At 46.3% G+C, this 13,246-nt stretch overlaps 1 protein-coding gene across 3 annotated transcripts in view; it reads left to right on the top strand.

The window, feature by feature from the left end:
- The window catches only part of CACNA1E (calcium voltage-gated channel subunit alpha1 E), a 302,886-nt gene that overhangs the window by 266,898 nt on the left and 22,742 nt on the right, over positions 1 to 13,246 (top strand). For all 3 annotated transcript variants that reach the window (XM_007448509.1, XM_007448508.1, XM_007448507.1), the window contains 5 exons: positions 562 to 645; positions 1,398 to 1,523; positions 4,823 to 4,888; positions 9,221 to 9,312; positions 9,857 to 10,022. In XM_007448509.1, coding sequence (XP_007448571.1) covers positions 562 to 645; positions 1,398 to 1,523; positions 4,823 to 4,888; positions 9,221 to 9,312; positions 9,857 to 10,022 — 534 coding nt within the window. The remainder of the gene's footprint in view (positions 1 to 561; positions 646 to 1,397; positions 1,524 to 4,822; positions 4,889 to 9,220; positions 9,313 to 9,856; positions 10,023 to 13,246) is intronic.

Below are 13,246 nucleotides of genomic sequence, written 5' to 3'. Positions count from 1 at the left end.
AGAGATTTTTGACACATCTTTGATCTTTAGTCACTTAGGACATCTCTGTGCCTTTTATTGTTAGTTGAGAGTCAGAACTGTATATTTATAGGGTCACATGATGCTATATAAATAATAATTTACAAGTTATAGAAAACCTTAGAGTAATACTGTAAATAATTTTATTGTCTTGTAGGTGACAATTATGATCTTTCATTTTTGGACATCAGAATGTTCTAGGCTGCAGATCTCTTTCTTACATATTTTTATGTAATATTGCATGAAAAAATCTTACACTTTTTTTGATGTAGCTCTTTAGTGACAGCTTCAAAAACAAGGTCTCCAAATAGTGATGAAACTGCTTGCCAAATGAGAAACTCTCAAATTAGTGAAGGGAAAACAGCATTTTTGGTTAGAAATAGGAAACTAAAGCCAAAGTTAGAATGAACTTGTCCTGGAATTGACCAGTTTTAATTCCAAGTGACAAAGTTATGTCATGAAAGATGTCTTTTTTCCATTTTCTCCCGTGTTTTCTTTTCCTTTTTTTCCCCGGATGCTCCCGTGGCTGAATTCACTTGGCAGAACTATTTCCGAGACACCTGGAATATCTTTGACTTCATCACCGTGATCGGCAGTATCACAGAAATTATTCTGACGGACAGCAAGGTGAATGGCTCCTTGATCCTTCTCTTTAGGCTTGGCCCTGGAGTTGCGTTAAAAAAAAATTCTCTGCACATTCAGGCCATTTGTAACTCCACAAATCCAATGTGCCGCCCCCTATTCACTTCCTCATTCCTGAGCTTGTGCCAGAAAATGGGAACATTGGATGGCGCTGGATCTCATGGAAGGCTTGGTCCCATTTGCACGACTCAGATAGCAGCCATCCAATGGGGGTGAATGGGATAGAGGGCCCAGGAGAGGCCGAGTGTGCACAGTGTCCTGCTAGATTCTTTGGGAGACACAAAAGAGGCACAGGGTCTTCGCCCTCAGAGTTGTTAGACCTGAACTGTTTCCCAGAAATGGTTCACCCTAAGGAAGACTTGGAGAGCTCATCACAAGTCTTTGAATATTGGAGGGCCATCATGTGCAAGAGAGATTGTTAGGTCTGCCCTCTGGCATCCAAGTGCAGAGTTAGGACCACTTAGAGAAGACCGGGGAGGCCAGTTTTGTCGGTTGTGTGCGGGGCATCCATCTGTGGTGCTTCCATGCCTTCCTTCTGGGAATAGAGGGGCAGGCCTGGGGAGGCTCCGAGAGATGGTCCCCACTGGCCCATCAGCTGAAAATGGGGTTAACAACAAAAGACAGCATCTGTGTTCCATTCTATGATCTGAATGAGAGATAAATACACAAATACCAGTGCTTAGATGTTCTAAATGGCCATAATGTCACTAATGATATGTTTCCTTTTGATCCACCAGCTGGTGAACACCAGTGGCTTCAATATGAGCTTTCTGAAGCTCTTCCGAGCCGCCCGCCTCATCAAGCTTCTGCGTCAAGGCTACACCATCCGTATTTTACTTTGGACCTTCGTGCAGTCCTTTAAGGTAAAGGGCACAAGCTCCTCCCCTCTGAGGGTTGCAGCAGCCCTGTCACATCAGATAGCACACCAGGCAACACAGCATGATTCCACAAGTCCCCTCGCCTCTGGGGATGGGCGTTTTGTCAGAAGCATTAGATAAACACGGCAGTTCTGAGTCACAACACAACTCGGCCAGGCAGCGGTTAGCTTATGACTGGCTAGAATCTCATGCTAAAAAATCACCCCAACTTTGTAACTCAGTTACCTTCTCTGTCCACTGAGGCAGGGGGCTCGTTTTATGAGGTGTGCTCCCTCCCAGGGTATTTCAGTATGCCCTGGGCAATCCCATCCACGGACAGAGCCAGCCACCTGTAGTCACATATCCTCTGCATTTTTCAGGGGTTCGTCCGTGGCTTTATTTCACAGAACGGTTTTTCAAAGGACTCCCTGGGTTGTGTTTTATAACAAGATGATTCATACCAGTCCCACCCATGTCATCATTAGTGTGTGTTTCCTGAACCACTGAATATATGCCATGCTAATAGTTACCTCTGCATCCCACAAACCAGTAGGGTATCTGGGCAAGGTTAATATGGTGAGCTTCTTTTGAATGATCTCATGGAGCCATACAGAGATGTATATGGAATAAACAAGTTAAAAATTGATGGCTGAGATCCACTTTAATGGCAGAGGTTTCTAGTAAAAGAAGTTTTCCAAACATATTTCAATATCTTCAAGCTCTGGCAAATAGAATAAGTTGGTTTTTCAGCTTTGGGGGACATCAGTGCTGCTCAAAAGCCTACTATTTTCCTCCTATAAAAAAGAGTCTTTCAATGAATGTACTTTAAAAATATGGTTGACGAAATTGATTCAAAGATGAAAAAATCATGAATTTATTGAATTGCCTTCTTTATTTTAATTGTCTGTACATTTTAACTACAAATTGAACTAAAGAAAGCTTGTCAGTGAATTCATGGTTTCTTGTCGCTTGAAAGGGACTTCATGCCACACCATCATTGCTGGTTTACTTCTTTAGCAAAGTCCTGGGGATCCGAGACGTGAGGCCAGTTGTAAGGACGCTCAGGGTCCCACAAGCAACCTTGACGTTTTTATTGGACTCAGATAACGGTTTGGTGCTATGACTCCCAGAGAGGTGTCACCTCAGTGAAAAAACTATTTCTCCAAAGCTCAGTGACAGAGGAGAAATTGAAAACCTTAGCAAGAATTTACCATTTGGGTCTCGGGTGGATCTGGATTTAGAATTTGAAACACAAGATGGTCTTAAAATCTTTTTATAGAGGCCTGTGCAACAAGTTACAGTTGTTAGTGAGTCTCTTAAGAAATATGTGTCAGCCTGTCATGTTCTCATGATCACTGATTCTCTGTGAAAGTGTATACAATCGAGGGCAAAGAAAAGCATGTCAAAAATTGATGACCAGATGGTTGGCTTATTCCGGTGAATAGAGAGAGAACAGTGAAGACAGCTGAATCTGCCTCCAGGTGACACTGTGATGGATGGGTGCAGCCCTGGAACACAGCGTAGACGTTCTTTTCTTGAAGCTGGTTTAACAAAGGCTGCCTCTGTGCATACGCAGCAGAAAGTAACACTGTGTAAACAGCGTTGCCCCTGCCTCTACCTTCCCCAGCCCCACCCTGAGCATCACCCAATTCTCCACCACTGACCCCTACTCAGTTCTTCTCTCTTCCTTATTTTGTGTTGGCATTTACAACATGACAAGAAGAGAGATCAGGATGACTCTTTGGTCCTCTCCTCAAAGCTGGGGGGAGAGAAACCTGCCTCCCTGCTCTTTCCTTTCAGCAGATGGTGTCTTCACATGCCCCCCCCTCGGGATGTAGTCGCTCCTCACAGATCTTGAGAATCAGCACTCCACTGGAGAAGGGATTCTCCCACCAACTCTCTATTACATTTTAATTAATTAATTAATTTATTTATTTTTGGCTCGGGTCTTCGTTGCTGCGCAGGCTTTTCTCTAGTTGCGGTGAACGGGGGCTACTGTTCGTTGCGATGCGCGGGCTTCTCATTGTCATGGCTCATCTTGTTGCGGAGCACAGGCCCTAGGCGCACAGGCTTCAGTAGTTGTGGCACGTGGGCTCAGTAATTGTGGCTTGCGGGCTCTGGAGCACAGGCTCAGTAGTTGTGGCGCGCGGGCTTAGTTGCTCTGCGGCATGGGGGATCTTCCCGGACCGGGGCACGAACCCGTGTCCCCTGCATCGGCAGGCGGACTCTCAAGCGCTGCGCCACCAGGGAAGCCCTATTGCATTTTAATGTTATTCTTTATTCAAGTTGTAAAAGTCTCCCAGGGCTCTTCATTTAGTTAGCTCTGTTGATAAGCTCTGCCTGGTTCATGCAGTCTGAAAGCCTTCAATTGCTCTCTGGGAAGTTGTGCTGTACACACTCGAGAGAGGGTGGAGACTCGGAGTTGCACGAACTGCCAGGGAGGCTTCCTGGGTGGTAAAGAAGAGGGGCTTCCATGTCAGCACTGAGATCACCCCAGAATTATAACGCCCACCCTGGCCTCCAAACCAGACTGCCCTATGTCTCCATCCTCCCCCAGCCACCAGGGGCAGTTCCCTGCTTTCTGTCTCTTGCACTCACCCTTTCACCCCCATCAGCAAAGTGTTGTCACCCCAGAGTGGCAGTTAGCTTGCACAGTATGGAATTTTGTGCCATGTGGCTTCACGGCAGGGTTTTGTGATGGCTCACACTTTGAAAGCCTTTTTGGAATTTTCCGTGACACAGAATGAAAGGTCAGGACGCTTAAACATTGGAAAAAGATGTGACATGAGAGCTTGAAGGAGCCTGCTAGGACCTGACCAGCAACTGAGACCCCAGCCATTTCATTTTGCTTCCAAATGCTCCGCTATGAACCTCACATTGAGCGAGGGTTGGGAAGGGTAATACAGGGATTTGGGAGCCAAAGCTAGATGCTTGCTGTGTAATTTGCATCACAAATGCCCAGGTTATTAATATTCTGCATACAGAGTGGGATGAATCCCAATCCCAAGTTTTCCCAGCTCTCCCTTGGATATATGGGCCACACACTTGTGGGTCAGGGAATATTCTCGACAGAGGGGAAATTACAAGCCTCGCTGGGGCCACCAGCTTACATATCTGTCAGAGGATATGGACATCTGCAAAAGTCTGGAATCCCAAAATAGAACATCCCGCGTGAATAGAGAGCCCCAGCCCCTGTGTTTTAAGTCAGTCTCAGGACAAGAGTTCCTGTCTGCCCGTGCTGCAGGTTGTTGACCCTGGAGCTGCCTGCCTTTAAATTCATGGTCGTGTCTCTGCTTTCTTTCCAGGCCCTGCCCTACGTCTGCCTTCTGATTGCCATGCTTTTCTTCATCTATGCCATCATTGGGATGCAGGTGAGAGGGTACATCAGGGCCCTGGTGGGGGACAGTTGTTGCCCAGGTTGTCTCTGGCTTTCTAGCCTGAGCCTACAGGATTGAGGTCCTTTCAAGAATCCCTTCTTGCCCTGAGGCTCGCTCCCAAGATCTTCTTGCAGTATGACCTTGGGAATTCACATGTGCAGGGTTCCCCACTCGGGTTGCCCAGATGGTCAGGGTGGTCTGATACAGGGGCCTCCTCTGAGGTTGTCAGGTCATGGTGCTGCCTCATAAGCAGCTGGACTCCAGTGAAGATGACACCGCTGTTCTTAGCCAGAGGGGTTCCCCCCACGAGACTAAGGATAGGGTGAGGCTCATGATGATCCGTATCTCAGGACCCTCCCATATTTGAGCCAGACCTTAAAGAAGGTCAGGTGGTTGTTCTTCTGCAGACAGCAACACAAAATGTATGCGAGTTACATCCCAAATGGCTGAGATTGATGCCCTAAGACCCACCACTGGGAACAGCTCAGAGTTCCTGGCAGTGTGCCCAATCCTCAGGAAACCCAAGGGCCACATCCCGGCTGATGCCTGTCAAAGGACCGCGCAGCTCGCTGGATGGTTCTCCTTGGTTACCACATCCTTTCCAGTTTCGGAATTGAGAAGTGGATGAGGTTCCCACCCTGGGTACTTATGCAGGTAACCAGAAACCCACTGAGCAGAAGAGGCCAAAAGATCTTTCAAAGGCAGCTGTCATTTGTGGTGGGTGAACTCCTACCATAAGCAACCAGCAGCACATCCCATGCACCTGTCTAGTTGGATACACAGGCTCTCTGCTGGGCTCCGAGAGGCTGATTTTCTGACTTGGAGATTTGGAGACTAAACCCCAGCGTAGGACCTCAGCCAAGTGGGAGTCTCTGCAGTCAGGTGGTCTGGCTGCCTTTGAACGGCCAGCTGCCTTCTCAGTGGTGGCTGCCATCTGGAGCCACTGCACGCATCCCCCAGGCTTGACGTGTCCGCAGCCCTTTCGAGCGCTTCTCTGAAATGTCTTCTTTTTGTTCCTCTGTCTTGCCTGCACTGCCAAATTTTGTTCATCTTCTGATCCCATTACTGGAGAGTTTTTTTCTCCAGAAATACAATAGAATGTCAAGTGTCAAAAACTGTGAGATTTGGTTGAAAAGTAATGAGTTCTCCTTCACGGAGGATATTTCGGTAGAGCTTTAATGATGATGTCAGAAGTGGGTGCAAGCTGAATCCCAGCTGAAGTGGAAGATTGGCTTGATGACTTCTATTAAGTCCATCCAAACTCTCAAATATTTGATTCTAGAATTAAAATGTTCTTGAACGGCCAAATGAAACTTGATTAAATTAGGGTTCTTTTTTTTTTTTTTTTTTTTTTAGGTCCATGCTTAAAATAGTTCTTATCCCCTTTTCATCTTCCAGCAAAATAAACTAGAATAACACCATCTCTAATATTAACCCGTTAGTAATACTACTGATGATGATGATAATACCGTTTACCATCACTTGAATTCCTGAGTGTTCCAGACACTGTGCTAAATAGATATTCTTACCCATTCCTGCCTCCCTTTCTCTCCCTCACTTTCTCTCTCTCCCCACAAATATATATATACACACACACACACACACACACACACACACACACACACACACACACACACACACACACCACACCACACACAAGATACATGACTGATGTATTCAGGAGTGATGTGAAAATGTTTATATGTGGGTTTCATTGTCTCCACTGTTGCTTAGCGTGGTTACGTAACTTGTAACACACTCAAGATCTCAGATAGTAAGTGGGAGAGGTGAGTTTAAATCTCAGCTCTGTCTGCTCTGCAGCCCATGTTCCTAGTGTACTGCAAGTTCTCTGCACTGTCTCTCCTCTCACCAACAAGCAAATACAAGTATTTCTCTGACCCTTTAGTGGGAGATAGGAGTTCTTCAGTTGTGAGATTTCAATATTTACAATAACCACAATGTGTAATAATTTATTGCCCTTAGACTTATTTCCAAAAAATAAGATCGCTACTTCCATTCCACCAAGACAGGAGTGCCATTCCCACTGTGACTTACCTTTAGCTGGCCATCTTCATCCTGTCCCATGATGGAGACCCCACACCACGCACAAAGCAGACACCTAGCTTGTACCAAGAAAGGTTGTGTGTCATACAGTCATAACAAAGCAGAGGGATCCATACAAACAGAAAAGCAAAAGGAAAGTAGACAAGCATTGGAAAGAGATAAATAGCAATAGGAGGTATCTGTGAGAAGCACCATTATTCTGAACTTTCAAGGGCTTCTTAGAAGAAGAGAGCTTTGCAGAGAAATCTGAAGATGGAAGGAAGGAGTAACTTGCTGGGTTTGGGAGAGTCCTGGGGCTACAGGCTTCCAGCCTAAGCTCCACCACTGACCAGCTGTGCAAACTTGGTCAAGTCACTGAACCTCTCTGGGCCTTAACCCCATCACCAATGCAGTAGAGGAGTTGGATAGATAGATTTACAGGTCCCTTCTAGTTCTAAAGTTCTGTAATCCCAAGTGAAACAGATTTAAGCCTATACTTTGATTAAGTGTTCCGATGGGTCTTATCAAACCTTTCTCTTCCATAGCCTTTCCTTTTGATGTAGGAGATTTGGGTTAATGACAAGGACTAAGTGAAAAGCTTTTTATAAAGGTGGAAAAATTTAAACACCACCTTCATTATAAATAGACATTATTGGCTTGACAGTAGTTCCTTGACTATTACACACATAACTTTTGTAAAATCACAGTGTGCCCTCCAGCTAGTTCACGATTGGGTAAGGTATTCGAGAATATCGTAAAGGGGACAACTAATAATGGCTTCAGGAGTGTCACAGGGAGGAAATACACTGTAAGTTGTGTGTGTGTGATGAATCAGGGATAAATTATGGATTTTGAGTTAAGTGGGTGTAAAGAAAGACAGAAGGGGATGTGAACATGGGCAAGGATATATGGCAGTTTCCTCCTGGGGCATCCAGAACTAGGTTTGATTGTTTGAGTGGGATTTTTTCAGTGCTACTATTTGTCTGACTGGGGGCCCTCAGCCTTATCTCCCTCATTCCCTTCCTCCCCAGCACTGCCTAGCTTGCCACCTCCATTCTCCCTGAGAGACAAGTAGTATTTAGGTTTTGAAAATCAGCGTTGAGAACAAATTCCCCAAGCAGGTGTCAGGGGGAGCTATTTGAACAAACTAGCAGAGACTGTTCTTAATTGCACATTCTAGACACTGTTGCGGGGGGCGGGGGTGGGGGGTGGGAAATGTGTTCCATTTAGCACATATTAGGTAAACTGAAGCATGTTAAATACAGGCTGAATATAATCTCAAAAGGCCGGAAAAGTGACCTGTAAGCCTTCGGTTGTACAAACATTGCCTCGTGAGAGTAGATCCTGAGATCTGAATCATGTCTGGGGAGGAAAGTACACGTGTAAGGGCACCCTTCCCATCTAGAGAGACATGGGATCGACCTTGGCTCCAGACAGCACTGTGTCTGAGAGCTCATCATTATTCACTGTAGATAAAGATCTCTGGCTTTTCCCTCTTTTTTCCACACGAGGTTGCACAGTGACCTCATTCTAAGCCCAGAGACCCACAGCAGATTAGTAAACTCACTCTATAGCCAGATCTGCCCAAATCCGTTTTCTTTTTCCTTTTCCAAGTATCCAGTTTTCCAGACTTTCTTCACCTTATTGGCCTGGACTTGGTGTGTGTTCATTCTCATGGACTCTGGGTTTTAGATGTATCACACTTCTGAGATGTGACTCTCCGGATGGGAACACATCCAAGGAAGACAGAGATACCCCTCTCTGACTTAAACTGCTTGCAAATTCCAGGACAGCATCTGCCTATTTATCCTTTATAAGGGATAAATCACATCTTCTGCAAATGCAAGTGTTCTCATCATTACCAGCTGAGACAGGAAGAGGGGAGGGGTAACTCGTTCCCTGCGTGCCTATTATAGGGTAATGTCTTTGACAGACTGCTTGAGTACCATAGTGAGTAGGTATCACAGAAATGAAAAGACCAAATTAGGTGTGGGAGGAACTACATCTAAGCAGAATGGCTTTCAAAGATCTTGCCTTCTGTGGTCCTTGCAAGCATTCATCCTCTTTGCGTCACTGGAGAATATAACTCTCCCCGCGTATCAGGCCAAGAACGTGGGGGTCTACCAGCCTTCCTGGGTTTTGAGTTGTCTGCTTCATGGTTAGGCCAGTGGGAGGAGCCACGCATGTGAATTCACCAAGCCTGCAGGTGCATCTAATATCCTGCACTGGACACATCCCACCGCTCAATAATGCTCAGGGCTTTCTGTTGTTTTTCTCATCCAGGTCTTTGGAAACATAAAATTAGATGAGGAGAGTCACATCAACCGGCACAACAACTTCCGGAGTTTCTTTGGGTCCCTCATGCTACTCTTCAGGTACCTGGAGCCGAAACTGTGGTGGCTGGAGCTCTCCTGCGAGAGGGAAACAGTCGGCCTGCCTCTTCCGCCCGTTCCCCTTTGTCTCTGCTCACAGGATAGACAGTGAGATGGGGGCGGAAGCAGGGGCAGGACCTCCGAAAAACTGCTCCGATGACTTGACTTTAGAACGTTTCCTCCACATCTTTGACTCAGTAGTCAATTTGCAAAATGCAGTTTCAGCACATCCTCCAGGGCTTTGAGAAGGGGAAGGTGAGGATGGATTGCAGGCCAGATTCCATTTAAGGGCTGAAACCACGGATGACCAGGTTTACGTGGGGTCTTAGAGAGTCCCACTGCCCTCTCAACCACTGTCAACAGAAGATGGAGAGGCAGTGTGGGTGAGGTGGCAGAGCCCAAGAGAGACCTCACTGGCACACTCTCCATCGCACTCGAAGGAGGCTGAGCGTAAGAGGAACCTAAATGAGTGAGTCGGGAAGAGTGCTGAGGAGAGGTTAGGGCACGCAGACCTGCCGCTACTAACCGAGTTGTCTTTTGGGCTCAGGAGTGCCACGGGTGAGGCCTGGCAGGAGATAATGCTGTCGTGCCTCGGGGAGAAGGGCTGTGAGCCCGACACCACCGCACCCTCAGGGCAGAGCGAGAGCGAGCGCTGCGGCACCGACCTGGCCTATGTGTACTTCGTCTCTTTCATCTTCTTCTGTTCCTTCTTGGTGAGCAGCAGTGTGTGCTCTTGGCTTGAGATGCGGCCCAGTCCCCCACACTCTGATAAACAGGCGAGAGGTTTCCTTCGGTGTACGTTCCGCCACGAGCCCCTATTTCTCGTGGGATGAGAACTAGGTCCTCCTCAAGGAGGCTCTTGGAGGCCAGGGTGGGTGACTTTCCGTGGCTGAGAGATGTCTCTGCTGCTTCTAGGTGAGGACTGTGTGAGAAGAGCTAATGAGGGGAGTAGGTAGGTGGGGTTCAGTGAATAGAGTATTCAATGTCACGTGAAATCAGTTGTGACCCAGAGTGAACCTTTCTCTTCTGTATCTCCGGTGTTTTATCTCACAAGCAGGGCTCAGAATCTTTTATCTCTCCTTTGGAGACCTCTGAACTGTTTGAGAAAACGTACTTTGAAACTGTAAGGGGATAGCATTAATCAGAGTAGGATGATGACAATATACAATGTAATAGATGCGGTTCTCTCTTATGCCGATACGTTTGGTGACAGTTGGCCAGCTTGACAGACATGAAAGGATATGACTGCTTTGGGCATTAGTGAATACTGAGTAATGTACGTGCCACACGCCCACCCATAAAATAGTGAGAAGCCCTAGGTGCCTTCTTAATTCTTTCTTTGGGAGAAAACGTGACTCGGCACAGCAGCATCCAGAAATCTCTACCCTGCACAATCACACAAGCGGTGGTAAAGAGAATAATGGGCGAGGTGCTACCAGATCACTGAAAGGGTCAGTCTGGCGTTTCTGGCCACCCTGACGTCCCTCGGCTCGGCTTCACTGCTGATGCCACCGGCTACACAAAAAATCTAAAACTAAAGCAGTGCCACTTAAAAGTGGTCAGCTTCATGGCTGGGAATCCCAAAGTGAATTGTTTGGTGTCCAGGAATTTCTACCTCTTTAAAGTGATCCCAAGGGGACTTGCCATGTGTCCAGCTGTCGGGTGTGGGGGAAGTGGCTAACAAACAGACTGGTAAGGGTGGTGGGCAGGCCGACGTAGCAGGGGTTGAACTGACCGGAGACTTGGGGAGCCCACGTTGGCGTTGTTGCTGTTCTAGCCTTGGCCAAGGCGCCTTCCCATTTGTGGCTTCTGTAAAATGGGAAGAAAAAGTACTTGCTGGTCAGAGTATTATTGGTACAGTGAGCTGATAACATGTGTTCCTTCTCATGGATGTGAAGGGTTTTTTGATGAAAAAAGAACAGAAAATATTATCTTATTTAGAAATACGGAAGTTTAATCTATAATGAAAATAACTGCAAGGAAATTAGAATGATGATATAAATTGGAGTTTTTTGTTTATTCATTCCTGTATTCAGCACTTTCAGCACATTTTTATTGGGTGGCCATTAAAAGGTTCACACTGAGCTAGACACCGGGGTGAAGCCGTCAGTGAGTTTCAGTGCATCCGTCACCTAGAACTGAAAGGTGAAACTCATACAGGAGTATCAGCGCTTATCATAGGGGGAAGTGGAGCATATAGAAGGCCATGCAGACACCTCCATTTTATCCTACATCATTTAAGTGTTTAATAAATATTTCAAAAGAAACCAAAGATATAACTGGAAAATTAATTAGCGACTATAAAGGTACTTTTAGAATTTTGAGATGGAGGCTACTGCATAATTCACATTAATGTTATTTTTATAGAGGCTATATTCAGTATGAGATGATCTGCTTTCAAATCTCAGCCCGACACTGACTCTGTGACCTTGGGCAAGTCACACAGCTTCTCAACTCAAGCCAACCACTCTAGAAAGATTTACCGATGCGTTGGGATGTGCCCAGCTATGGGCTTGGAGCTAAAGAACACAGATGTGTATAGGAAGCACTTGCGTCCTTGAAAGGCTGGTGGTAATTAAACCTGCTTCACAAAAGGTTAGAGCAAGCACTGAACGTCTGGTAGGTGTGAGTACGAACACAACGCTATAGAAGACTATGCAAATGTAAAGCAATAATACGACAAATAGTTTTTGTTGACATTAATAATAATTAGGATGCAGCCAGCAGTCTCTGTTGCAGAGAAGACTCCCAGCAACTCCATCCTGCAGACTTTGTCTTTATCCTGTGTATCCTGTCTGCATATCTGGCACCTCCACCCACCCAGCCACTTAACCTGGGAATCAGCAGCAGAGGCTCCTATTCGCTCACCTCCACAGCCAGTTCATCTCTGTCAGGAAAGTTTCTTTCACTGGCAAGTGGCAGAAAGTCCAGCTGCATCCGACCTAAGCAAAAAGGGATTTTATCGGCTCATATAAATGAAGGCTTAAGCAAGCTTGATCTGGGGCTCGGATGACATCCCCAGGACCAGGTTTCCTTCTTTATTGTCAGATCTCTCCCCCAGGCTTCTGCATGTGAGCTCTTTTCTCCAACAACTCCAGTCCTTGGCTCCAAGATGGCTGTAGCAGCAGCCGTATACCTCACTCCCCACACATTCAAGGCCAGCCAGGAAGAACGAGTCTCTTGCTCAGAAGATTCAATGCCATTTTCTTGGTTACCAGTCACTGGCTTACCAGTCACTGTAGCCCAGGGGGATGGGATTCAATGGCTGGTTGAGGCCTGGGTCATGGCGGGGCCCCACTAAACCGTATTAACTGGGAATAGGTAAGGGGTGTGTCCCCGGGAGACCGGAAGTACAGTATATGGGTGCTGGATGGCCAAGAAACAACAAAGAAGTGCTGTCCACCGTGGTCGAGGCCTGTTGAGTCCACCTCCTTAAACTCTCTATCCAGGCTGCTGTCCTGGCACTGGCTTAGTTCAGGAGCATCGCAAAACTCTCCCCCTGGTCTCCTGCCCACCTTCCACACCTTCCACATTGCGACCAGGTGTTCTTTCTGAATGCACGGAGCCCTTGGTCTCTCTCCTAGTTTAAACCCCTTTATGGGTTCCTGTTGCTTCCTGGATAATCTGGATAAGATTATATAGAGCTCTGCTAGCTACAGCCCACAAGCCAAATCCAGTTTACCCCTTGTTTTTCTATGGCCTGTGAGCTAGGAATGATTTTTACATTTTTCAGTAGTTGAGAAAAAAAATCAAAAGATGAATAATATTTCATGACATGAAAATTATATGAAATTCGAACCCATACTCCTTTTTGTCCCTGCTGTACATGCTTCTTTCATGGCTCTTAAAAAAGTCTGTAACATTTGTATGTTTCCAACACATCACAGTCTCTGCTAAATACTAAATGTCTTTGAGAATATTCAAGTAACAACATCTA

Source organism: Lipotes vexillifer, unplaced genomic scaffold (genome assembly GCF_000442215.2).
Source record: "Lipotes vexillifer unplaced genomic scaffold, Lipotes_vexillifer_v1.1 scaffold76, whole genome shotgun sequence".
Taxonomy (NCBI): Eukaryota; Metazoa; Chordata; class Mammalia; order Artiodactyla; family Lipotidae; genus Lipotes; species Lipotes vexillifer.
This window is presented reverse-complemented; position numbering and strand designations above follow the sequence as displayed.